The following is a 25,804-nucleotide window of genomic DNA, read 5'->3' as shown; positions in this document are numbered from 1 at the left end:
CGGGGGGGGGGGGGGGGTGAGCTCCCGTTGCTCGGTCCCTGCTCCTGCCAACCTAGCAGTTCGAAAGCACGTCAAAAGTGCAAGTAGATAAATAGGTACCGCTCCGGCAGGAAGGTAAACGGGGTTTCCGTCCGCTGCTCTGGTTCGCCTTAGTCATGCTGGCCACATGACCCGGAAGCTGTACACTGGCTCCTTCAGCCAATAAAGCGAGATGAGCGCCGCAACCCTAGAGTCGGTCACAACTGGACCTAACACACAACTGGACTGGTCAGGGGTCCCTTTACCTTTAACTTAAACATGCATAGGATGAGGTTGCGCAGCTGCTGCTGCTGCTGCTGCTGCTGCTGCTGCTTCTTTGGCGATCACTCGTAGTCGAGTAAGATTGTCTTCCATGAACACGGTTTTATCAAAATAAAAAAAAATTCCTTCCAGTAGCACCTTAGAGACCAATTAAGTTTGTTATTGGTATGAGCTTTCATGTGCATGCACACTGTGGAGGCCAGGTCTGGATCCACACGTCCTTCCACAGTGGGGACATAGGTTTCTGGGCGGGAGTTGATCACGGTGTGGATTTGCCAAACCTGCCTTCCTCTTAGCACGTTTCTCCCTTTACAGTGGTACCTCGGGTTAGGAACTTAATTTGTTCCGGAGGTCCATTCTTAACCTGAAACTGTTCTTAACCTGAGGTACCACTTTAGCTAATGGGGCCTCCCGCTGCCGCCATGCGATTTCTGATCTCATCCTGAAGCAAAGTTCTTAACCCGAGGTACTATTTCTGGGTTAGCGGAGTCTGTAACCTGACACGTCTGTAACCCGAGGTACCACTGTATTTGGCCCTTAGGCAGAGGAAAGGAGCTGTATCAGTGCCCCCTGTCCCCAACTCCTTGACAGCTCTATCACCACTTCACACTCTGGGCGATCTCCCCGGAGCCTAAGCGGCACAATTCCCCCCTCCTGCCCCCCCCACATGCTGTGCCACTGAGCCCCCAGGTGAGTGTATGAGGGTGCATCCTAAAACATCATAGTTGTGCACCTAAAAAAAGTCACGTGTTAAGTCATCCTAAATCCCATTTCATTGTTTTTAGTGGGATATGCAACCTGATCCTATGCTTGTCCTCCCTTGCTCAGCAAGTCGTGTTTTATTCACTAGGGAAGTTGAAACCATAATGCTGTTTTAGTCATGGCATTAGTAACTTTTGCTGTCAAAAGTTGAGCTAGACCTACACAAAGAGCAACCTTAGGAACGCTCACCATTTAAATGCATTCAGTAATTGTAATTGGGGCTGGCATCGGCACCTGGCAGCCTTGGGCAGCTGGGTCTAGTCCCCATTTTAATTTCCACAATGTTTCCAGTGTAGCGTCTCTCTGGTGCCTAGGAGGTGGCCAGACTTGGCTGCTTAGTGCTCCCACTGCTTTTCTAGCATGATAATAGCAGAGGTGGAAGCAGATCCTAGGAACAAACGAAGAAAGGAGCAGAAGAAGGACACAATGGGGTCATGTGGCTCACATCCAGAACAGCTGCCATGAAACATAACCATCAGGCCATATATGGCAAAAATAGAGATTGACTTTTTCTTTTCTTTTTTATCCCACTTGGAACAGCTTCTTGTTCTTGCTCGGTGACATATGATCTCTCAGCAATTTTCTAAAGCAGCTTTCCCTGAAAAAAGAAGTGTTACAAAGCATAATATATATATTAAAGTCTCATATAGCATATGCTTCTCCTCTGTTTTCTGAACACTGGGATCTGCAAACTTCAAGGCCCTTTTCAGTGTGAAAGGCAGCCATTTCATGCTCATAGCCTACTAACTGGGAAAAGCTCCCCCTGTGCTTTTCAGGGTGGCTTTTGTTAAACCAGTTGAACATGAGTGCTGGAGCGGGTGATAACCCTATTCATCACGACGAGTGGCTTAGTCCAAGCACCGAACCCTGGAACAGGAAACTCAAGCAGATCTCTGTCAAGATGACATATTGCAGGCACCACTTGCCTTCGCTTCACTTTGCATAGCAGCTGCAACACAAGCTGTTGCCAGAGACACCCAGGCATGCTCACTAGCCCCCAAACAGCTGCCCAGACTTGCTACAATGGAGTCCAGAGACACGATTCCCTTTCCATCACTCTAGACATTTCCAAAAAGTCAAAAAGGCCTGACTGTATCAGTATTCTTTTATACACTTTTTTTGCCAGTGCAGTTTGGCAACAGGGTCCAGGAGTCACGCAGCCTGATCTTATGTATGACTACTCGGTGAATAAGCACCAATGGATTCCAGGGGATTCAGATGTGATCATTCCCAAGTAAATGGTAATGTAGCCTTCTTGAACAAGGTTCAAATGTTCCAGAATTCACCTTGAATTGCCTTTCTAGTTATTCTAACAGAACAACATGAAAGGCTTTCATATAACGGTGATACTGTTTATAGGATCAAAGCAGACAGCACAAGACAGTTTATTATTATTTATTATATTTACATGGTGGTGGTTGTTGTTTTACACTGAAGTGTCTTAAAGTGACTTACATAACAAGCAATGAAATAAAAAAAAAATGCGCATGGATTTTTGGACTCTCTCCAGGACTGCAGTTTTCAGAAAGCCTCAAAGTGCTTTTTCAATGAAAACTACAAATGAACCCTTTCTGTAGATTATTAGGTAAGGCAAGTCTGCAACCTGCTGGTCGAGGCAGGAAGAGCAAATGACCCATATTTCCCAGTCAATACAGTGGTACCTTGGTTCTCGAACTTAGTCCGTTCGACTCCCAAAACCGTTCAAAAACCAAGGCACGGCTTCCGATTGGATGCAGGAGCTTCCTGCACTCAATCGGAAGCTGCGGAAGCCACATTGGATATTCGGCTTCCGAAAAACATTTGCAAACCAGAATACTCACTTCCAGGTTTCAATCATTCGGGAGCCAATTTGTTTGACAGCTAAGCTGTTCAGGAACCAAGGTGCCACTGTATCTGTTTGGGAGACTGTAAGGCTTCTTTATACATGTCATTTCTTTTTGCCTTTGGGGACCATTTTCTGCAACCATTTTCATCATGGTTACCTGTTTCTAACGACTGATGTCATCTCACCCCAAATTAAAACATAGCATGCATTTACGTTGATAAAGAAATCATCACTTGTAAAATAAGCAAAGCATTGTCTCTCCCTTTTGCAAGGCCAACACATTGGTTAACTGTGATGCAGTTTCACAAGGCATTCCACAGTTTCTTTTTGCTTGCAAGTTACACCCTTTCATTGGCTGGGGTGATACTCATATTTATTGACATAATCTGCTGTGTGATGGGGGGAATTGTGTGAGATGAATGTGCAAGACAATCAGTGCTTTGTGAATAACTGCACACGTTTTCAGACTGCCCTCTAGAAAGCAAAACAAAATATTGGCCTCAAAGCTGTGCCTTATTAACAGCATTCTACCACAGCTTGGCCACCAAACATAACATGCTGAAAGTCGGAACAACTGTTATGCTACAGCAATTACAGCTCTACTCCCAAACGAACACCTTTCAGTTTAAAATAGTATACTTTAGAGTTTGATTCGAGAACCCTGGGGGCCTGATGAAAGACCAATCAAGGCTACAGTCCTAAAATGTATTAGTGAGGAGCCCCGTTGAACACCTCTGAACCTTCAGCCACATACTGCCCTTCATATGGGGGATGCACACATTGTACAATCAGATGGGAAGACAGTCATCAGGTGTATCCAGTCATGTGATGAGACATGTTTGCTCATTCTACATGGGTAGGATGTAGGATGCTGGCAGGGGTCATTATCCGGTATATATTTCCAAGGCAGGCAACCTTTCATTTTGTGGAAAGCAAAATGGGAAACTTCAAAGTAACTGCAACAAAAATAACATGTGGTTCCTCATCCTTAGAAATGTATCCTGATCGATATAGAAAGCCTACCAAGATATATCCAAAACCTACCAAGTGGCCAAAGGCCACTATTTTGAAATACAGTGGTACCTCGGGTTAAGTACTTAATTTGTTCCGGAGGTCCATACTTAATCTGAAACTGTTCTTAACCTGAAGCACTACTTTAGCTAATGGGGCCTCCTGCTGCTGCCGCGCCGCCGGAGCCCGATTTCTGTTCTTATTCTGAAGCAAAGTTCTTAACCTGAAGCACTATTTCTAGGTTAGCGGAGTGTGTAACCTGAAGCGTGTGTAACCTGAAGCATATGTAACCCGAGGTACCACTGTACCAGAATTGTTGTTGTTACTCTGAGTGAAATGAACTTTGAAGTGCCAGATAAGGGTGTTGTCAGGGACTCAGGAGCAGGAGCACTGGGGAGAGAGGAAATGGAGAGCGAAGGGGAAGAATCCGAGGGCAGCGTAGGGGAGTATGACAGTGGCCCGAGAGATTCCATGAGCTTCTCCAGCGAATCAGAAGATTCCCAGAAGGGGGCGCCGATGGTCAGGGCAAGGGGGGTCCCAGGGGGGACGCACCAGAAACAAGGAGCCAGAGGGGAACCCCAAAGCAGCAGTGGGGGATCGGGACCAGTTTCCCCACCAGAGCGTAGTGGGGGGGAAGAGTCACATGTGTCAGGGCCAGCGTCTCCTCCAGCGGGGAGAGAAAGTGACCTCCGCCTCCAACGGAGGGGAGGTCAGTTGCAGCTAGCCCCCCCAGAGGGGGAAGCAGTGACAGCAGCAGCAGTGAAACGGTCAGGAGAAAAGTTACCGGCTGGGCGCACGCACCAAGTTCAAATGTACAGGCGCGGGGAACAGCAGGAGACCCGGATGGGGAACCAGCTCCTAAAGCCCGCCGGAGGGAGGGGGAAGGCTCAGGGGACTCAGTGTCAGAAGAGTCTAGAAAGGGTGAGACCCCAACGGCCAGGCGGAACCAGAGGCGGAAGGAACAGAGGAAGAGGTGGAGTAAGGCTAGAGTCTTAAATTGGTGTCTGGGGGGAGGAGACTCAGACGGAGCATCAGCGGTCTGACAGTTGAGACGTAGAGCTGCGCGCTGCGGCTCTGGAAGTGAAACTGAACCTCAATAAAGACTTTTGTACTTAACAACGAAGCAGCGTTGGTCCTTTGTGAGCTGGGACCTTGGGCAGCTCTGACAGGTGTTTAAAAACAAGAACAACAACAACATCGAACTGATACAAAAAAGATTAGGAAAATAAGAAACTGGAAAAATAAAAATGGCAGATTTGCCCATCCCTACCCCAATGCCCTTTTCTCCTTTTTAAAATTTACTTGATCCTATTTTGCTTAATGCCTCAACTCCACTCCTTGCACATATGCTGCCAAATGCTTCCATTCACATTCTCAAAGGCCTCACCCTCTATATGCCAAGGGGAACCGAGGCGGAGAGAAAAGAAGATGGAGAGAGGACAAATTTGTTCAAAAGGGATGGGAGCCCCTATGTCCCGCCAGCCTGGGCAATCCTCAAATGTCAATTAAAGCTTTCCAACAGAGCACTGAGCCGCTTTGAATTTGCATGCAGCCGCAGGAGTGATTTGGAAACTGTTGGGGATGGGGTGGAAATCTGCATAGGTTCCCCATGACCAAAGTGGGGAGAGGAGGGCAGAGGTGGGTGGTTGGAGAGAAAGAAGGTTGGGCTACACATCTTATGAAATGCATTCAAATGAGGCAGAAACAAACCTACACAGTGACTCTGGATTTGCCTCCCTCCCTGCATTTCTGACTCTCAGCATGGAGCTGGTGCAAGTGTCTGGAAAAAGAGCAAAAGTAAGTAGATTAGTTTACAAACTGGGGCCTGGGTGGGGGCCAAGAGGCAAGTCATGCTTTTGCAATTCAATTTTGCCCTGCAAAAGTGCAAAAAGTGTGCAAAAGCACAATTTTCAAAAGTGTGACAAATGTGAGGAGAAAAAAAACTGAACATAGGAACTGGGAAAAGGGCTGGAGTAGGACTGAGGTGTCCTCCAAGAGAGGAGAACGATTCATTGAGAGCCAAAACAAGCGACACACGTTTTGAAAAGGGAAATCCTGAGAAGGGTAAGTGAATGATATTGTAAATTAATGACCTGAGTGTAAGTGCATGATTTTGTTGATTTAAAAGCAACACCTGGTTGGTGCTGTGTTATAATCTATGGTGAAAATGCTTTCTTGTCATTTTAGTTTCACATACTAAGAGAGGTTTGTGCATTGCCTTACATATTTGCCAGTTACACCTGTTAGCTGAATAATAATGCACATCAAAATTGGGATGGGGTGGGGCTAAAGAAAGGAATTCATGAACGGAAAATGATAGTAAACTGCAAGGGCCAGCTACGAAATGATTTTAGGCAGTTTCCAAATTAAGCTGGAATCCCAGAAGGGTTAGGATGCAGTGCACAGCCAGCCCATGGGGCAATAGCCAATGGACATTCCATGGACAGCCAGACTTAATATCTGACAGAGGAGGCAGGAAGAACAACATAGAGACATGAGCTGCCCTGATCAAACTAATGGAGTATGCTGAAATGGCCAAATTAACTGGAAAACTTAGAAATCAAGACCATAACAAATATAAAGAAGAATGGAAAATATTTATTGCTTATGTACAAAAGCATTGTAAGGAAGTTAATACACTAGCAGAATTTTTAAAACACCTTTAAGATTATGGAGAATATTTAAATTTGGAGATAATCAAAGATAAAGATGTTATTGACATGCATAAATTAAGACAATACAAAGGAACCAGGAGGGAGTAGAGCAGGCTTCCTCAACCTCAGCACTCCAGATGTTTTGAGACTACAGTTCCCATCATTCCTGACCACTGGTCCTGTTAGCTAGGGATCATGGGAGTTGTAGGCCAAAAACATCTGGAGGGTCGAGGGTGAGGAAGCCTGGAGTAGAGGGAAGTCGAGGGATTTGAGTAATTCCAAAACATGGATTTCATACTATGTGAATACAGTTGTTTGAAGTTTATTTTATTTTATGTTTTTATTTTTACTTTAATGTGATGGTTTTGTTTAATTGTGAAAATTAATAAAAATATGTATAAAAATAAGAAGAAAGACATGAGCTGCCTTACAGTTTATATTCTTTTTATTTAAAATTGTACAGCACAGCAATATGTTTAAGGAACAGTGTTAGAGAAATAATTTTTACCAAGAGACATCCAGTGTCATACAAATGGACTTCCCTCGGCTCTCCTCCCTCTGCAATCAGCTTTGAAACAACCACGTTTAGAATTCTGCAAGCTGGAGAACTTTCCCTCACAGATGCATTACAATGCGGAACAGTCTGAAGTTCACTGTTAGAATGTTATGTCCCAGGAGGCAAATGTGTGTTCTGGGGACATTTCTTCCCAGACTTTTCTCTGTGGGTGCTCTGTAACTGTGGATTACCTTCCATTTGAGGATTCATTGGCCTCTATCCTCCCACCTATTCACCTTTCTTTCTAGGCTGGCCACCAGTTATGTTATCTAACTCAAAACTCACGTCTGTTCTGAGTCTCTGGCACATTAGGCAGAATCTGTGGTGTGTAATATATGAAGGAATGATATGGTCAGCACCATGTCTCATCTCATTTGATTTCTCCACTTCAGTGGATCCAGTCCCCAGTTATGTGCCAGCTCTTCTGTTAGAGTACGCCAACCACCTCAGGCAACACATGCTGAGGGACAGTGACTGACGCTCCTTAGGTGTTCCTCCTGGTCGTCCTCTTGCATTGGAAGACAAATGTTGGCCTGTCCCAAACTCTCAGAACTAGCCATTACAGAAATAAAATTCAGTAATGAAAGAAGGCAGCCCAAATGGCTTCTGTGCATGGAATGGTGAGGGTGCCATCTTGTCCTTCATCTTGGGCAGAAAAATGTTTTGAATTGGCTCTGGAGCAGCCATGATCGTATAGTAGTTAGTGCTCTGCATTGTGGATTGGCCCTGGAGCCTGCCCATATACCAAACCAGCAATTTTCAAGTGTAATGAATTGTCCTGCCAATTTGCAACAAAAACCGAATTTCCTTAGCTCCTTAACTCTCTGCTAATTGCCTTCATTTGCCTGTCTCCTCCCTTCCACCTCATATATGGGCGGGAAATAGCCTTTAGCTAGTGTGATTATAATTTATCTAGGAGGACTTGGGTGTTATTTTTCAGGTGCAAGGTAATAATACCGGCTCCAAATTGAAAAGTACCCAATTATGTCAGTAGTGGTGGTGATGCAGATCCAAAGATGGGTGGAGGGTTCTCAGCATGTATGAACTGGAGTGTACTAGTCATTGTGTTTCTAAGATGTGTGAAGCAACAGCTCAAGAGTCCACTGGGTCACCCAGCAACGTTAATTCAGTGGTAGTCAATGTGGTATCCTCCAAATATTGTTGGGCTACACCCCCCATCAGCCCTAGACGATATGACCAATGCCATGGACGGTGCAAGCTGGAGTCCAACATCTGGAGGGCACAGGATCAGTTGCCTCTACTCTAAACCCTAAGGAATATGCAAGCCATGTGAACAACTAACCTTTTCATATGACTGCAAATAATTTCATAGTGAATTGCTTTGTTGTCAGCCTCCAGACTCACAGAAAGGCTATAAGCAGCAGATTATCAGATTTGCAGAGGAACAGCCTCTTGGATCCAAAGTTGCAGAGAGGTCCTAGAAGTAACATGTAGAAGAAAGGAATGTTGCACATTTTTCACAGCCAATGTGAAATGATATTAAGGTGGCAAGTGCTGTGGGAAGAGCTTTAGTCTGAAAGCCATAGCCAGGGATATCCAAAAGCTGAAATATGTTTAGATTGTACTTAAGAAAACTTAATTCCCAGGAAGTTTGTCCCATTGGACTCTGAACTGTATGAAGGATTACCTACAGAGTACTACTGTTTCAGGGATGTAGAGCTGGAAGTAGAGCGGATAAATCTGCTCTAGTTTTGTGGGTTCAGAGTAATTTTTTCCTCCTCCTTTCCTTTCCACCACAAGGAAAGTCATGTTTCAGTCTAAGTGCATAGGAAATCAATCATTCAATGCCTGTATAGATCATGAATCAAAACCATTTTGCTATTGAAGACTATGGGTGACAAGCTGGTCCTTGAACTAGTTGCATGTTAGTTAATATCATTGGGGAAAAGTCACCCTGTGATGGTCTGAACTGAACCCCTGATGATAATGCCATTAACTCATGATAGTGCCGTTTCTCTGAAGAAAGAGTTTCAGCCATTGGAGAGTGTTGCATTTTAAGACCGTGAAGAATATGCTTGCTGGAGGGATATTTTGCTTGCTATTTCATTCTCATGGACCTCAAAGGTCATCCAGTCCAAACCACAGCCGAGGCAGATTGTCAGGAAGGTTTGCTGATGTTGTTACTGTTTTTATAGTCGCACCAATGTTTATGATCTCTCTGGATTCTTTCTTTTTCAGATGTCGGTCTCGGATTCCGTGCTCTCCTTCTATCAAATGGTTTCCCGTAGAAAAAGAATAACAGCCGGTGCCTGTAGAGAATCGAACTTGCGTCGCTGCCTTTCCACCTCGGACTTAGTGGCTCTGGGTGTGGGCAGTACGTTGGGTGCAGGGGTGTATCTCTTGGCAGGGGAAGTAGCCAAGACCAGCGCGGGCCCCAGTATCATCATTTCCTTTCTGATTGCTGCTCTGGTGTCCATCCTGGCAGGACTGTGTTACGCTGAGTTTGGAGCCCGGGTGCCTTTAACCGGATCAGCTTATCTCTACAGCTACATAACAGTTGGAGAGCTGTGGGCATTCGTCACCGGTTGGAACCTCCTGCTCTCCTATATAATTGGTATAAACAAGTTTTGGGCTTCTGTGTTTTGATATCTACTGTGTGGTTTCATTGATAAGCCAAAGAGATGGGCCTAAGAAATAATAACTAGGCAGGCAGAACTTTTTTAAAAAAAAGTCGATGTGAGTTGAATTTGTAGCTCAGAGCATGTGTTATGCATGCAAAAAGGTTCCAGGTTCAGACTCTGGTATTTCCAGTAGGGCTGTGAAAGGTCCCATTCTTAATCCCTGGAGCACTGTTGACAGTCAGAGAAGGGTCTAAGGCAGCTTCATGAAAATGATTACGACAACCACATCCACTCATGCCCATTTCATCACTGGAAAACTTGGGTGGCATTCAACTAACTTTTTCTGTTAGTGCAAGGATTAATGCTAGGGCAAGGGGATGTGTGCCCCCAGATCTTCTCTGGAGGCTTGGGAGAACCCGCAGAACAAATTCAGGGGAGAGAACCAGAGAAAGTTCTGCTGCAGAAGGAGAAATCCTTGCACTGACGGACTGTTCACCTAAGCACAATGTTGAACGCAACCCCTAGACTACACACAGTGTGGATGGAAACAAATGCTGAATCTCCTGTCAAGAAATGATCCCTTATTTCTTTTGGGCCTCAGTGTATTTAGTCTGTGGTTTTCCAGCGATGGGCACAAGAACTTCCACTACCAATCGTTGGCAGCCAGTCATTTATTCATTTGAAATAATGATTAGCACAAAACCATGAAGAATCCATATGTGAATACAAAATGGCAGTAGAGGGGAATAGGTCAGTATACACTTATTTAAGATGACCACCCTCCAATGTGATACAGTGACAGGACATCTCTCGTGCAGAGGGTTTTTTTTTTACTGCAAATAATGTGGTCGTTTGAGACACATATTTATCTGGCAGATTTTGTAACCTGCCCTGATCCAATGAAGGTCAGTATAGAAATGTTTTGAATGATAAAATAAAATCCTATCAATGTCTGATACCTAAAAGTTGCTGCTCATTTGACTTCTAAGGGATCTGTCCATGGGAATCTTATATGATAGGAGAGCTTCCACTGCAAGTTCAAATCACGGTGGGTGCATCATTCCCAATTTGCAAAAAAGTGGGTTGAGTGATAGCACACTTAAGCTTTTTATTTTGTGCTTGTTATTTGGCATAACATAGGTGATGTGTCGTCTGGACTGTCCAAAATGCAGTGTTCCCTATAAAAGCAGGATGAGCATAAAAACTGCCCCCCCAATAAACTGAGATGAAAAGACAGAATGAGGAAAAAGAATTATGCAGCCAAGGGGTGAAATGGGTGAGCACGGAGGCAAGAAGAAAGACATGCTCTTTGTAGTGTCATATATAATGTATGTGCTGCCTACACAGCAGTTTAAGGCTGACATACTTCCTTTGAAAGAGAGTGCTAAAAGGGCACAGCTTCATAGTACACAATGGTCATCTTATACCTGAGAATGCTGCTGTTTCGCATGGACCATCAGAGGTCCATAAGCCTTGAAAAGCTGATACTTTATACCTGCGTACATAGAACAGCACACAGGGCCCTGCAATATCCCTCATTTTTAAGGCTCGATGTACTGTACCCATATTTGGCAGTGCTATTTTTAAACTGGCTGATTCTCTACAGGTACCTCCAGTGTAGCCAGAGCATGGAGTGCTACGTTCGATGAGCTCCTGGGCAAACGGATCGGCACCTTTTTCAGCACCCATATGGCCATGACCTCTCCAGGACTAGCTGAATACCCTGATATCTTTGCTGTTTGCCTCATTGTCCTACTGACAGGTATGTTTGTACTGATTTTTTTTTTTACTATTGTAAGGATCCTTGAAACCCACCCTGCACCAATTTTATTGGAGATTGCCCATTAAATTTTATACATGCAAGGAGTTTTTCCCTACCCACCATGGACTTAATGCAACTCTGACAAATTGGTTTTGAATAATACTAGCATCTCAGTATAGTTTCCAAACCCTGTAATTGTAACCCACAGTAGGGTCAGAGGAGAAATTAACTTTGGTTTGCATTTAGCTTACCTAATTCACATTTTCAGACACAATAAGCCCAATTCTGAAACAATACCCAATTTGCACTTTCTGAAGCCATTCATGAGCACAGCAATCCTTTCAAATTCACACTTATCCAAATTTTGCAGTGCAGTTTTCCAGCCAAGTAATGTGAAGAACAAAGTGTGTGTATAAATGCATGAATGACAATAACATCCAAGATGCATTATATATAGGGAAACTGCCTTGCAAAAAGGTAAAATTGCATATAAAAATGTTTATAGTAGGAAAAATTCTTGCAGAAATGCTTATTAATTTTCCTGAGAATTTCTTCTTAAAAGACATATGCAAACTTGCAGGAATGTGGCAAACTGAATTTAAGATTGGAAAAATGAGAAAATGAGAAAAACCAAAACTGGCCTATTCACCCATCCCTACCGACAGGTCTTTTGCATTTACTCTGTTGCTGTCTTTCTTGTTTCTGCTGGACTTGCCACTTGTTCTTTAACAGTTATCCATGGTTTCAAGCTAGGGTCTTTCTCAGCCTTACCTGAGCTTGCCAAGAATTGAACATGGGACCTTCTTCATGCAAAGTCCAGTAGTAAAGGACTAGAGGACATGCTTTGTGGAGCCAGTGTGGTGTAGTGGTTAAGAGCGGTAGATTCGTAATCTGGTGAACCGGGTTTGCGTCTCCGCTCCTCTACATGCATCTGCTGAGTGACCTTGGGCTAGTCATACTTCTCTGAAGTCTCTCAGCCCCACTCACCTCACAGAGTGTTTGTTGTGGGGGAGGAAGGGAAAGGAGAATGTTAGCCGCTTTGAAACTCCTTCAGGTAGTGATAAAGTGGGATATCAAATCCAAAACTCTTCTCTTCTTCTTCTTCTTTCCATGCAGAAGGTCCAATATTCAATTCTTGGCAAGTTCAGGTAAGGCTGGGAAACACCCCTGCTGTCAGATTTTCCATATGGTACAAGCAATTGCTCATATCTACTGTACTTTGCAAAGGACACTGCCTCAGGCCTCCATCCATAACAGTTGTGAGGCCCAAGCAATGAGACATTGTATCCATTGACTCCTTAGGTCTCCTCTCAGTTGGGGTAAAAGAATCCACCACAGTGAATAAAGTCTTCACAGCTGTCAATGTGCTTGTCCTTCTATTCATTATAATCAGTGGATTCATCAAAGGGGACCTGAAGAATTGGAAGATGAGCAAGAATGATCTGTTAATGACTGCTACCCTCAGATTTAGGTAAGAGAATGGCTACACAAGCTCTTGGGCTGCAGTAAACACAGGCCACGCAGGTTACATTTCTACAGAGAAGGATACAAATTATTCAAATATCTATTTGCTGTCCTTTCATGAAATCCCCAAACAGCTACCTGACTTTGCCTAATGGTAGGACAGATCCATGCCCACCTACCATTTTCCTGCCTCCTTTGCTGTACTTGTCTACCAACTATATCCAATCAGATCCTTCTGACATTGACTTCCTTTATGTCACCTTCCTTGACAGGAACCAATCCGGCAATGGAACTTGGGACTTTGGGGCTGGAGGGTTCATGCCCTATGGTTTCAGTGGGACCTTAGCTGGAGCTGCTACCTGCTTCTATGCTTTCATTGGGTTTGACTGCATTGCGACTACAGGTAAGCAAGAAAGAAGGCAATTACAAAATGTCCATGATTGATAACCCCATCCGGCAGCTAATAAAGAAAGGAGAAAATATCTGTTCACCTCACAAGGGAGCCATTTGTTATTAAAGCTCTCCTGTGTCCAATTCCCCTCCTAAGAGGAGTGGAATGTGTTGTGACTTAGGCGTTGCTGTTGTTGGAACAGAAACCCATAGGCAATCCTTTTGGAATAACCGGAGCACCATGTAAATCTTTGCTTAATCTCTACAGTGACAGGTTAACCATATGAGACGACGTGTGGATTTCAGAATGGTGTGACTTCTTGTTTTTATGTTTATCAGGGGAAGAAGTAAAGAACCCCACAAAAGCCATCCCAATGGGGATTGTTCTCTCTCTGCTCATCTGCTTCTTAGCCTATTCCGGTGTTTCAGCTGCCTTGACCCTGATGATGCCTTACCACCTTTTGGACACCATGAGCCCTCTGCCAGTGGCTTTTGAATACAATGGATGGAGCATGGCCAAATATGCTGTGGCTGTGGGGTCCCTCTGTGCTCTGACCACCAGGTAAGGACAGGATGTGCAATTTCCCCCATGCTTGCATTTTAAGTGTTGGAAGTGAGTCAATTACGTCCAGGGGTCCGGCACACTTCCCTGCGCCTCCTCTGACCCTTCCGAAGACCTTTGACTCAGCAGAGTGTAAAACACAGCGGATGTAGAAGCTTGAAACGTTCTGTCGTGTGGTGGCAATAACTCAGGCTGACACGCAGCTCTCCTTATCTTAAAGTCTTTATTCCGTACAGATCAACACATCGTAAATCTTCCCGGTGAGACGCAACTCATGTCGACTCTCTCTCACACTGCGTGCGTCTTTCTCTCTCTCTCTCAGAGATACTGGCCACTCCCAGTGTTCTATCCCCGCCCTCAGAATGTGAGGCGTCATCACTCAGAACTCTTAACCCTGTAAGTTCTGAGCCTCTATTAACACCCCCTCTCGAATCACGTTCTGAGGGGAATTCTGAGTGTTCAACACCTTCCCCATTGCTTTCCGCCCCTTCCTGGCATCGTTGTTAGGCACCTGTTGAACCTCACAAACCTCAGGTTCGCACTGTGCGAAACCAACCCACGCATTTGTGACCTGAAACCTCTCAGGTGGAATTCCCTTTGTTGCCCTTGAAGACCGCCTGGGCACAAACTGGGGTTCTTCTCCTGACCCACTGGGGCCAGCATTTGCGTCTTCCTCATCAGAAGACTCCCCCTCTGACTTGACACGTCTGTGAGCTTTCTCCATTATGCGCACAGGAGATGAGGGCTCACTCTTGGACACTCTTTTAACAACCTGTGGAGACGCCCTACTCTGTTCAGGGACCTGGTCTCCACCAGCAGGTTCGGGCTCTGGCTCTCTTTCCTCCTCAGAGTCAGACAGACAATCTGAGTGAACGTTAGAGCGCGCTTTGCGTCTTGCCCAACCATCCTGCTCAAAGAACTCAGCCTGTTTACTGACCAGAAGCTTGGTCTGATCACCTTCTGGGTATGCGAACCTCCACCCTCTGGTCGCGGGTTCATACCCACAGAAGATCATTTCCTGGTGCTTTGGACCACCCTCTTGCTGCAAACACTTTGGTACAGGCACTATGGCTCTGCAACCAAACGAACGGAAGAAATGCACCTGTGGCTTCTGTCCGTTGAGCAAGAAATATGGGGTGTCACCTACCACTGCATTGTAGCACCTGTTCATCGTGAAATTGGCCGTTTTTACCGCCTCCCCCCAAAAACTGTGAGGCAAACCAGAGTCATCCAGTAGAATCTCGGATGCTCGAACCAGGGCTTTACTCCTAAGCTCTGCCACGCCACTCTCTTGAGGAGAAGTCACCTTGTGACGTATCCCCCTCTGGCGAAAGAAACCCTTTAGAGCAGACCCAGTGACCTCAGAACCACGGTCAAACTGGAAACCTTGCACCTTGGTGGAGAACCTCTGTTCCACCTCCGCAACCCAATCTTTGATCAGTTGCGCTGCTACCTCCTTAGCTTTCAGCGTGAACGCCCATGCGTTCTGCGTATAATCATCTGTCAGCACCATCAGCCACTTGGCCTTGCCCAGACTTGGCTGTGGCATACCTATAAGGTCTGCATGCACAAGCTCAAAAGGCCTTGTGGTCACCCTCTCCACTCTGGGGTGGCTAAATCCCTTGTTTCTGGCTTTCCTGCAAGCCTTGCAATTCAAAGGTTTACCACATTCTTTTACCTTGCAACCTTTGGTGCACTCTGATAACATCTGGACGTCCTCACAGGACCCATGTGACATCCTCTTGTGCCACACGCAAGCACACGACACATGAGTGTGCCCCCTCCCTCTAGAGGTGATTCCAGAACAAAGAGGTTGTTCTGATTTTTCTCAACACGTGCCAGTTCCTTCCCATCTCTGGAAATTGTACAAACATCTTTTTCAAAACTCACAGAATATCCCTCCTGTAAAAGGCACGGTACAGACAGCAGGCTATGTTTTAACTCAGGGAGAACATAAACCTTCAATTCAGCCTGTAAAAAAGAGATAAACATGTTACAAACATGGGTTACACGGCCCTGTGAACCTGTAGCAAATCTAACTGTTTTCTCAGTGGAAACAGCCTTGCAGTTCCACATTTGTCCATCAGGTGGCGCTGATACCAAATGGGCATTCGCAGCTGAGTCAACAACCCAACGAAGCACACTCCCCCCTCTGGAGTTGTCCTTCTTTGTTGCCTTAGCAACTGCCTTCCTGCTGCCCCCGACCTTGGAGCTCTCGTTGCAGGTGGTGTTTTCCAAAATAGCCATCGAAGCAGTCAACGTCTCTTGTTTCTCACGCCTGCCTGCGCTGTTGCCATGGAAACCCGCCTGGTTCCCATGGGAAATGTCCTTGGGACCTTCCTGCCCTTTGTCTCGCTGTGGACAGCTTCTGCGCAGGTGCTCCGGAGAACCGCAAGCAAAACATCGCCTAGTGGAAAACTTTGCAAGTTTGCCTTTGGTCTTCTCTGCCCCCCCAACCTTTCCAGCAGCTCTACTTGAGGCTTTTCTGCTGTTGGGAAAATGGCTTTTGGCTTCCAGCTCTGTGGTTTCTCTGCAAACCCCTTCCAGCTCCTGCCAAACAGCCTGGGCACTCTCAAGACCCTTGGAATGGCCTTCCTGGCCTGCACCCCCAAACTTAGGTGCACAGCCTGCAGAGGAACAGCTTGCCACTGCTTTCCTCTTTCCAGCTTTCAGCAGCTTCCCAGCACACGGCTGCTCATCTCTCTGGCGTGTCAAAGCATCGCAGCAGCTTTCAGACACGGCTTCAGCCCACTTTGGGCTTTCTGGGCATTCCTCAGCCCCTCCTGGACGTCCCTCAGGCTGGCGTCTGGCCCCCTCTGATGTGGCTCCCACTCTTCTCAGTGCCTGCCACTCTCCCCAGGGCTCCTTCCCGTCTGCCTCTTCAAAAGGGACTGCACGCGATTCCTGGCTGTCTGCCATCTCTCCCCCGGGGCCCAGCTTACTTACAGGTACCTCCCGGTCCGGTAGATCTCAGCTCCTCCCAGCTACTCCTTAGCTGGCTTCTGGCTGCAGTTTCCCTTTCCCAGCGTCTCATCAGCTGGCCTTTGGCTGCTCCTCAGCCGATTCTCCCTGCAGTTTCACTTTCCCAGCGTCTCCCTTCGCTTCTGCTGGCACCAGCTTCTCCTTGCTGGCCTTTGGCTGCAGCCCTCTCACACGCACGAACGTTGCTTATCTTTATTGCTGATCTCCATAACCTGTTCTTTGGAAGTGAGTCAATTACGTCCAGGGGTCCGGCACACTTCCCTGCGCCTCCTCTGACCCTTCCGAAGACCTTTGACTCAGCAGAGTGTAAAACACAGCGGATGTAGAAGCTTGAAACGTTCTGTCGTGTGGTGGCAATAACTCAGGCTGACACGCAGCTCTCCTTATCTTAAAGTCTTTATTCCGTACAGATCAACACATCGTAAATCTTCCCGGTGAGACGCAACTCATGTCGACTCTCTCTCACACTGCGTGCGTCTTTCTCTCTCTCTCTCAGAGATACTGGCCACTCCCAGTGTTCTATCCCCGCCCTCAGAATGTGAGGCGTCATCACTCAGAACTCTTAACCCTGTAAGTTCTGAGCCTCTATTAACATTAAGGACATAAGAGGAACATTGCTGGATCAGACCAAGTGTCCATCTAGCTCAACAGTCTGTTTCCAGCAGAGGCCAGAGAGATACTTCCAGGAAGCCCACATACAGAGCATAGAAGCAACACCCCTCTTCCCCACTGTTTGCTCCCCAATTAGTGATATTTAGAGGTTCTGTTTATCTAACATCATACTAATTGACCTTGATAGACTGGTGTTCTATGAAGTCATCTAATTCACTTCCAGGGCTGTCACTGTATCCTGTGGCGGTAAGTTTTATAAATTAATGGTACCTTTTGTACCTTTTGGATCAATGTAATTAGCTGACCCCACACTCTAGTATTATAAGGGAAAAACACAGTAATCTTCCCTCTCTCATTTTCTCTCTCTCTATAATTCATAATTTCATAAAACTCTACTATCATGTCTGCCCTTGGATCCTCTTTCTACAAAGCTCTGGTCCTCTGGGTCATAAAGATTTCCGTTTTATGATTATGATAATCATAACATCTCTTTGTGTGTCAGGCATGTTTTGTGCACCAGCTACCAAGGTGCAAACATGATTTCACTCATGAGCAGAGATGGAGCTTTGGGGTACAATGAACTCCTAAGGCATTGCTTTGACCTCAAGATCTACACTTTGCTAATAGCAATTAATAGTTTTAAGACTCATTTCGACTGAAGCACCAGGTAGATCCTGGAAATTTGTTCTCTATGCTTGATAAAGGTCTGCTTTATTGTGTGTAATGCAAGGTCTCTTTACATCTTGTTGTACAAGAGTCAGGTAAAGAAAAGGAAGAAGAGGCTATGATCTTGAGAATTTTCTTCACTTTCTCTGCCTTCTTGTGTAGCTTGCTAGGTTCTATGTTCCCGATGCCACGGATTTTATTTGCTATGGCCAGGGATGGACTCCTCTTTCAATCTTTGGCCAAAGTGAGCAGCCGACAGAGCCCAGTGATTGCAACTCTGGTGTCTGGAGCTGTTGCAGGTATGCATGGGAAAAGGCTCTAACATTGACTAGACCTCAGAATGAACTTGCCACTAGACAATGGACTAAGAATCCTACTTTGGACTTGATCTAGTTTAAATATGAAATAAGGAACCTAAGAAGACCCCTGCTGGGTCATATTTGGGTGCACACATAGTCCAAAGCAAGTATGGTCAACGTTGTGTCCTCTAGATGTTGTTGGACTCCAGTTCCCATCAGTACCATTCACTGTGGTCAATTGTCAGGGATGATGGGATTTGGAGTCAATAAACATCTGGAAGGCACCATGTTGGTTTTCCCTGCTTGAAAGCAATACTAGTTGCTTTAAAAAAATGTCTGGAAACGGGACATTAGGCTAGCATTTCAACACAAGAGCAGGTCAGCCTGTGGGACTGAATGTTAGACTGCAAGAGTTCCTTGACCTTCCCCATGCCAGAATCAGGTGGATTCCAAGGTGTATCTCCATATGCTTCTAAAATGCAAGCTTTTCATTAGCGACTAGGGCCTGTTCCCCTGCTTGCTTTGCTCACCAGCATTATCTATTCCCACAACCCACCAACCCTCCCACTTCAACCCCTTCCTCCACCCTTCCCACTTGGCCAACTTCTCCTGCCGCTGTACCTAAACAACTCCCATCCACCCCAGGCATAATTCCTCGCCTCTCCTTGATCACATCTTCATCCTCTGGGTCCCTCTTCCTCACCTTGCCTTGGCTGTCTCCTGCTCACCTGCCTGCATCGCCATCCTCTGGTTCCTTCCTTCTCTCCTTGCCCTGCATATCTGTCCTCTGGATCCCTCCTCCTCTCTTCTCCTTTCTTGTGCCACCTGCCTGCCTGATGGTCTGGCAGCTCATCACACTGAAGTTCGCAGTGCCACTTGTCTGTGACTTCCTTATAATTTTATATATTAGAGAAAAACAGAAAGAGACTCCAGCCATGGAGCCCTTCTCCTCATGTAGAATGAATCAATTGAGCCATTTTTGTGGTTCCTTTCTAATATTGTCTTGGATTGAATAAAGACAAGGTAAAGCAATCATTTAAATGCTCCATGTTATAACCTCATATCTCAGTTTCAAGGAGATTGCAGTGGAGTGCCAAACTGGGCACATGAGAGACCACTTAGGTGTACCTTCCACATTTAGCTTGATGAAATGCTATAGCTGACAAAAAAGTCACTATGGATGGATTTATTTTCTTTTTCTCTTTTTTTCTAAACAAGATTATGTAAATTGCCCCTCTGTCAGGATGCTGTCAGCGGCTCCCAGCTGGTTGCCCAGGAAGTATAAAGACAAGGAAAAATTTCTTACTGTCCTTTTTTATTCAGTATTTACAGAGAGAGGCTATAGAACCCAGCTTCTTGGATAATGGTGATGTCCCAAGTGAATCTCCACCCCCTGTCTCTCCCACTTCCTCATTCATCACTTCTACGGGTGCTGCTACGTGCCTTTGAGCTCGTTGTTCTCCTACTTTTAAGGCTCGCCGGGTTCTGGGAGAGTGAGGGGCTGGGATGCTTTCTAATGACACCGTGTCAGCCCGCTGCTGTTCGGATTGTGCCTCCTCCTCCTCTCCCATTATTTCCCAACTTTCCCCCTCATCTACCTCTAAGCTGTGACCTCCCAGAAACCACTGTTGTAAATCTATATACTGTCTTCCTCTTCTTCCTCCCTGGGAGGGTCAGGATGGGGAGGTGGTCTCCACCATTCCTCCTCTGCCCAGTCCCTGACACCCTCGTTGAAAGGAGGTCCCCAGACCTGTATTCTCCTTGACGGGAGGGAAGCTCGCTGGGAAAGGGTTTCTGCAGGAGACCATATCTTCATCTACAAGGCTACAAGAATTAGCAGAAAATATTTGGTGGTGTTTTCTACAGGCCCTCTTCCTTCTTCTCACAGGTTTAATGGCTTTCCTTTTTGATCTGAGGGCCTTGATTGATATGATGTCCATTGGGACATTGCTGGCCTACACACTAGTAGCTGTCTGTGTTCTTCTCCTCAGGTAATGAGTTGTTCGTTATTTATTTCTCTCTGATGCAGATATGGAGTGCTCATCATGACAACATCCCATGTAATATAAATGTCATTCCAGAGAAGTAGCTTCATTGGTCTGTTTTACTTTAAAAAAAAAAGAGATCCTCCACCTATTGTAGGATAAATAAAACACCTTCTGGAGCTGGCTTCTGAGGTAGCTATGGTGAAAATGGAAGCAGGGCAGTCTTTATTTCAGATTAGTTAATCTAGAATACATGTCTGCGGCTCTTTCCATTATCAACACTGTCTGCACTCACCACTGGCATGAGATCTCCAACAGGCTACCCCTGATGAAATGCAGGGGAAATCAAAACTGGCTGGGTAGAATTTCAAACCATGCTTAGACTAGCTTCTATTTTACACATTTTAAACAGCCATGGCATTAATTCAGGGCAGGTCCTTGCCATACTGACAGTGATGCAATTATTTAGCAGCTGTTTAGTCTGCTTTGTAGCACAGCCTTTGGATTTCTCAACCACACACACAAGTAAATGATAAAAGAAGAAAGAACAATTCATCATAAAAGAGATTATTCATTCGCAAGGCACAGTCTGCAAGGCCTCCTTTGGCATCTCTTTGTTCAGAATCTTGTTGCATGTGAGTGAATGTCATCTTTACCTTCTCTGAGGCTTTCTTTGAGCTGGACATTCTTGGAAACCTTGCACTGCCAAGACCTTCTACTGTCAGCTAGTGATGCTGCAGATTCCACTGACAAAGCAACCTGGATGAAAGGCAGATACTAACTGATGTGTTCATTGATGTTTAACTTGCTTTGCAGGTACCAACCTGATCCCAGCTTCCTTGGCCCACCAGAAAAGAAAGGTACAAGCAGAATACCTTGGGTGGACCTCCTCATCCATCCTCAGATGATCCCGAACCACAGCTCCTCCACACTAGTGTCCCATTCTGTGCTTGTCATTGGTGAGTATTGGAGCATCAGTTGGAAGGGGGGGGGGAATGCAGTTTGCATTTACAGGCAAACTTGCCTGATTCAGGCTTTGGGAAATAATACCCGGCCGCTGTAAAATTTTGCACTTCTTTGAATTTTGCAGTGTATACAAGTTATGCAATGACCGAGCAATGTATACATCAATGCATTAGGTAATGGAAAATATAAATATTAGGAAAATGTGCTTTGTAAAAAAAATGTGTATATGAGGCAACTTTGCATTTAAAAAGGTACTATTAGAAGAAAATTCTCACTGAAAAATGCAGGAGAACTTTCATGAGGGTGTAACGAAAGAAATCACAAACTGATGTGGAAATTGAACTTCAGATTGGAAAAATAAGAAATGAGGTCTTGAAGTTAAGGGAGCAGGGTGAAACCAAGCAAGGAGCTGTTAACTATAAAGAATCGCCCTGCTTAGTTATTACAGGCCTCACTTGAAACAAGCACAAATAACTGGTTCATAACATTATCCGGTCAACTGAGCCTTGCCTTTATGATTAGTTCTCTTCCAGTGCACTTGTTGTGGTGCATGAGGTGGTCTTTTGTTCCAGGAAGATGCCCCCTGCTTCCTCACAGCATGGTTTTCAGAGTCCATTTTCTCTCCAGCTGTCCTAGTCTGCATCACATGTGTTCTGAGCACAGCAGGACTGCCATGTTTGTTATCTGGAGGTGCCTGGTGTGTCACCTGCCTTGTTCTCCTCTTCCTGGGGATTCTGGTGGTGTCCCTAATCATCTGGAGGCAGCCACACAGCCAGAAGACAGCAGACTTCACGGTAAGGAAGAGACTTCATAATTGACACTGCCTAGCAAGCCTCATGACTATGTTTGACGTGTTGTGAATGTTCACGGGAAGCATGCATCTACCTGGGAGTAACTCAACACATAGGATTGCACTATAAGGGTACGTAGAGAAATTCCTGTCAACAGGGGGTTTTCTGTGTGGGGTGAGATCCACTTCTTACCACCTTTGCTTCTGACCTGAGGGCTGTTTATCTGCTCCTCATTGTCCTCCTCTTCCCAATGCAGCCTGTGTATTGTGTGTGTGTGTGTGTGTGTGTGTGCATGTGCACGCCAGCTTGCCAATATCCTCCTTAAATTGTGGTAAACTGGGCACAGCACTCCAGGTGTGGGAGTACTTTTCTCCCTGCATGCTCTCTCAGAGTTACCAAGGGCCATAACAGGGAATAATATTCTTTTTCTACCGTTCATGTCTAATCTCAAAATATCTCTGCACGCATTTAGGTTCCCTGTCAGCCATTCTTGCCCATCCTCAGTGTCCTGGTCAATAGCTACCTAATGGTCCAACTCAGCGGTGACACCTGGCTTCGGTACATGGTGTGGATGGCTATTGGTAAGCCTTTAAGAAATGTGCCACAATTCAGGGAACTTCAGGAAATAATAATGATTTGGAAAGTAAGTGTCTTCTGAATTTATTATAAGGCAGTGCTACCTAGCTCTTACCAGGACTAATACAAGATGGGCATCAGGTTTGGCAGTGCCCTGACCACCACGGTGGGTATGTTTGGACCCCCTGCTCTTCCTTCTTTTGCCAGGATTAGGCAGCACAGCAGCAAAGATGCTGGTCTAGCTGCTGAACCAACCATTGCATTTTCTAATATTTTGCTCCTTCTCATGGAATTGGTTCATGCATACCTGGTGGTCACTTGATGACTGCAGTATCAGCACTGTAGCACACCTGAGGTGCAGCCAGGCAGCCGGGTATGTAAATTAAATAAAACTGATGTGTTTAAATGGTCCACCATTGATCTAATGCTAGAGACAGAGCTTTCACATCACACTGTATTGCCTCAAATACAGTGCTTTTCAACAGAGACAGTTCAGATGTTCCACAAGGCAAGTCAGTCAGCAAGTGCCGAGTACCGGTAACTAAGAGAAATCAAATTAAATCCATGCATGTGTGAATGAGTCGGTGAAGGAATTTGTGCCTAGAAAATGACAGTTACAGAAGAGCATTTCATCTATAGGCTGAATCAGGGGTAGCCAACAGGGTGCCTTCCAGCTTTGTAGACTACAACTCCCATAATCCCTGGCATTGCCCATGCTGGTGGGGCTGGTGGGAGTTGTAGTCCAAAACATCCATAGGGCACCAAGTTGGCTAACCTGAGCTAAATGTCCTGATGTGATTTCAAATGAAGGAGCTTTCTCTAATACGGATATATTTGTGAGGGGGAGGGTCTGTCTGGAGCATTGTTGGTTCACCTTGTCCTCTTATGTGCTGTAGGCTTCCTAATTTACTTTGGCTACGGGATCCACCACAGTGCAGAGAGATCCAGCCACAAAGATCCATCCCCAGAGAAGACAAAGCAGGCAACAAGTGACATGGATCCAGCTGTCACCTGGGAAAAATAACTCTGTGGTGTGGAGCAACTATCTTCCCTGGTGAAAGGACTTCATAAGAATGGGATTTCACCCTTCCCTTAACTATCTATAGATGTGTCTATTTGTAGCACTCCAACCTGGTGCTCTCCAGATGTTTTGGACAACAACTCCCATCAGCTCTGGCCAGCGCAACTTGCTGGGATTGATGGGAATTGTAGTCCAAAACACCTGGAAGGTATGAGGTTGAGGAAGGCTACTCTTGAGTGATACAAATAATTGGATACTCACAGTTAAGTAATGCATGCAATTCATATCCATTGGCTGAGCTGGTGTAGCATTGTGGCTGAGTTCACCAAGCTAAGTTACTGGATGCATGGAACAAGGTTCGCTGGTGCAACAGGACCTTTCCCTAACCCCTAAATCTGCTCCGCAGAGTTTGGGGAAGCCACGGAACAGGTTTAGCATGGACCAGGGGGAGAAGTCCCATTGCACAAGTGGATCTTGTTCTGTACCCCCATTTAGCATGGTTTCGTTAGACAAGCTACAGTTCCCACAGCTTTGCTCCTCGCCTCCCCAAATCTGCAATGTGGGGATAATGGCAATAACAGTGGCACATCTGGTTGTGCAGGTTTATAAACCATTCAGGAAGTCTCCCTGCTGCCCAGTTGGCATTGGCCTTCCAAGGTATGGAGAGTAGCTGAGCTGGCAGCAGAGACACCTCTGATGGGCCACATCCCCTCACTCCCTCATGTGATTCTAATTACATGGGGGAAGCTGAATACCCAAAGGGAACTCCACCTAGAGCCCAGCACCAAATACACACACTTCATAAAGGCAATCAAATGGATGGCAGACCCAGCCAATACTTGGCAACGGGTCTTTCCTAGGGCTACCAATTTCCAGTGAGGCTGAGCAAAAACCTGGCTGGACATACTGTACCTGAAAAAGAGAAGGACCTCCTCTTCCTCATGTTCCAGAGAGGGCAAAGCTGGGCACTGTAGTTTATCCCAAGTTTATGCACAACAGCCCTCTGTTTTCTACTGCTCATCCAGTTTCGTTTGCTGAAATTTGAAATGTGCTTTATCCCACAGAAGTGTCTGTAGTTGTCCGTTCCTTTGAGTTTGGGAGCAAACAATGCTAAAGTTGCATCAAAGTTTTTTTTCGACCATTACAAATCCCCCATTTTCACTCATCTAAAACTACAGTAATAAAAAGGAACTTTTATTATTGTTATCATTTATTATCTTACAAGTTGCAGCTTATTGATTGAATGGTGGTGTAACATGCCATTATTTACTTCAGTCTGTTGCTTGTAATGTGCCAAAAAACTTTTCCTGTGTTTTTTGTAGCCATTGCCCCATCAATTAATGAGCAAATATATTGCTACCATTTAACCTTCTGTTCTATTCATGCTCATTACCATTACAAATACTGACTTTGGGTGCGTTCAGGTATCATTCTACAACACTTGCCAAATTTTGACGATCCTAATGGTTTGTTTTAGACCATCAGAATCTGTATGTGTGGTTTCTCATTTAGTGTGCATGAAGCCAGCGACACAGAAAACCGAGAGAGAGAGAGAGAGTTTATAACAAATCAGTTTTTAAATTCTGAAAAATATATATCTGAAGGCTCTTTTTTGATCTGGTCAAATGGAAATCCAGGTAAGAAATAGGGGTGGGATTCACTTCATTGAGTCCAGTCAGAGAAAGCCCTGCTTCACTTGCTAAAAAGGAATTTCCCCTGCCTCCACCTCTACCCTTCTATACCCCAGATTAGCTCTGGGGTGGTCAGGAGTGTGAGGGAAGGAGAGGGAGGATCGTTCCATCTGGCCAGCTGCAATGCTTGCAACAACGAGTTGTCCACCATAGCGTGACGTTTAATTTCACCTTAGATATTCATGTCCCAGACTCCCAGTTGTATAGTCACAGCAATATACTGGTAAGCTGTGTCAGTGGCGTAGCGTGGGTTGTCAGCACCCGGGGCAAGGCAAGTAATTTGCGCCCCCTAACCCATGGATTTGTGCCCCCTAACCCGTGGATTTGTGCCCCCTAACCCGTGGATT

General features: G+C 45.5%; 1 protein-coding gene across 5 annotated transcripts; it reads left to right on the top strand.

The window, feature by feature from the left end:
- The first annotated feature begins 5,542 nt into the window (after positions 1-5,542).
- On the top strand, positions 5,543-24,903 carry LOC310757974 (cationic amino acid transporter 2-like). 5 transcript variants are annotated; one of them, XM_083603849.1, is made up of 12 exons: positions 5,543-5,695; positions 9,308-9,683; positions 11,297-11,452; positions 12,755-12,923; positions 13,189-13,319; positions 13,646-13,868; positions 18,291-18,427; positions 20,316-20,418; positions 21,229-21,371; positions 22,006-22,172; positions 22,642-22,750; positions 23,642-24,903. In XM_083603849.1, the coding sequence occupies exons 1-12, from the start codon at positions 5,582-5,584 to the stop codon at positions 23,767-23,769; spliced, it is 1,956 nt and encodes a 651-aa protein (XP_083459975.1). In that variant the 5' UTR covers positions 5,543-5,581; the 3' UTR covers positions 23,770-24,903. The 5 variants fall into 5 exon arrangements, with proteins under 5 accessions (XP_083459975.1, XP_083459979.1, XP_083459976.1 ...); XM_083603850.1 differs by lacking the exon at positions 5,543-5,695 and adding an exon at positions 7,227-7,273; XM_083603852.1 differs by lacking the exon at positions 5,543-5,695 and adding an exon at positions 7,235-7,459.
- Positions 24,904-25,804: the final 901 nt, after the last annotated feature.

Source organism: Podarcis filfolensis, assembly GCF_964270895.1.
Source record: "Podarcis filfolensis genome assembly, chromosome: 2".
Classification (NCBI taxonomy): domain Eukaryota; kingdom Metazoa; phylum Chordata; class Lepidosauria; order Squamata; family Lacertidae; genus Podarcis; species Podarcis filfolensis.
Note: the sequence above shows the minus strand (reverse complement) of the source record. Positions and strands in the feature narration are given on the sequence as shown.

What these genes read in the sequence shown, in the direction of transcription:
- LOC310757974 (XM_083603849.1), top strand. Translation starts at nt 5,582, where the DNA reads ATGCATTCAAATGAGGCAGAAACAAACCTACACAGTGACTCTGGATTT. An exon ending in ACTGCTACCCTCAGATTTAG is followed by an intron (nt 12,924 to 13,188) that starts GTAAGAGAATGG and finishes CTTCCTTGACAG; the next exon opens with GAACCAATCCGGCAATGGAA. An exon ending in CATGGTGTGGATGGCTATTG is followed by an intron (nt 22,751 to 23,641) that starts GTAAGCCTTTAA and finishes TATGTGCTGTAG; the next exon opens with GCTTCCTAATTTACTTTGGC.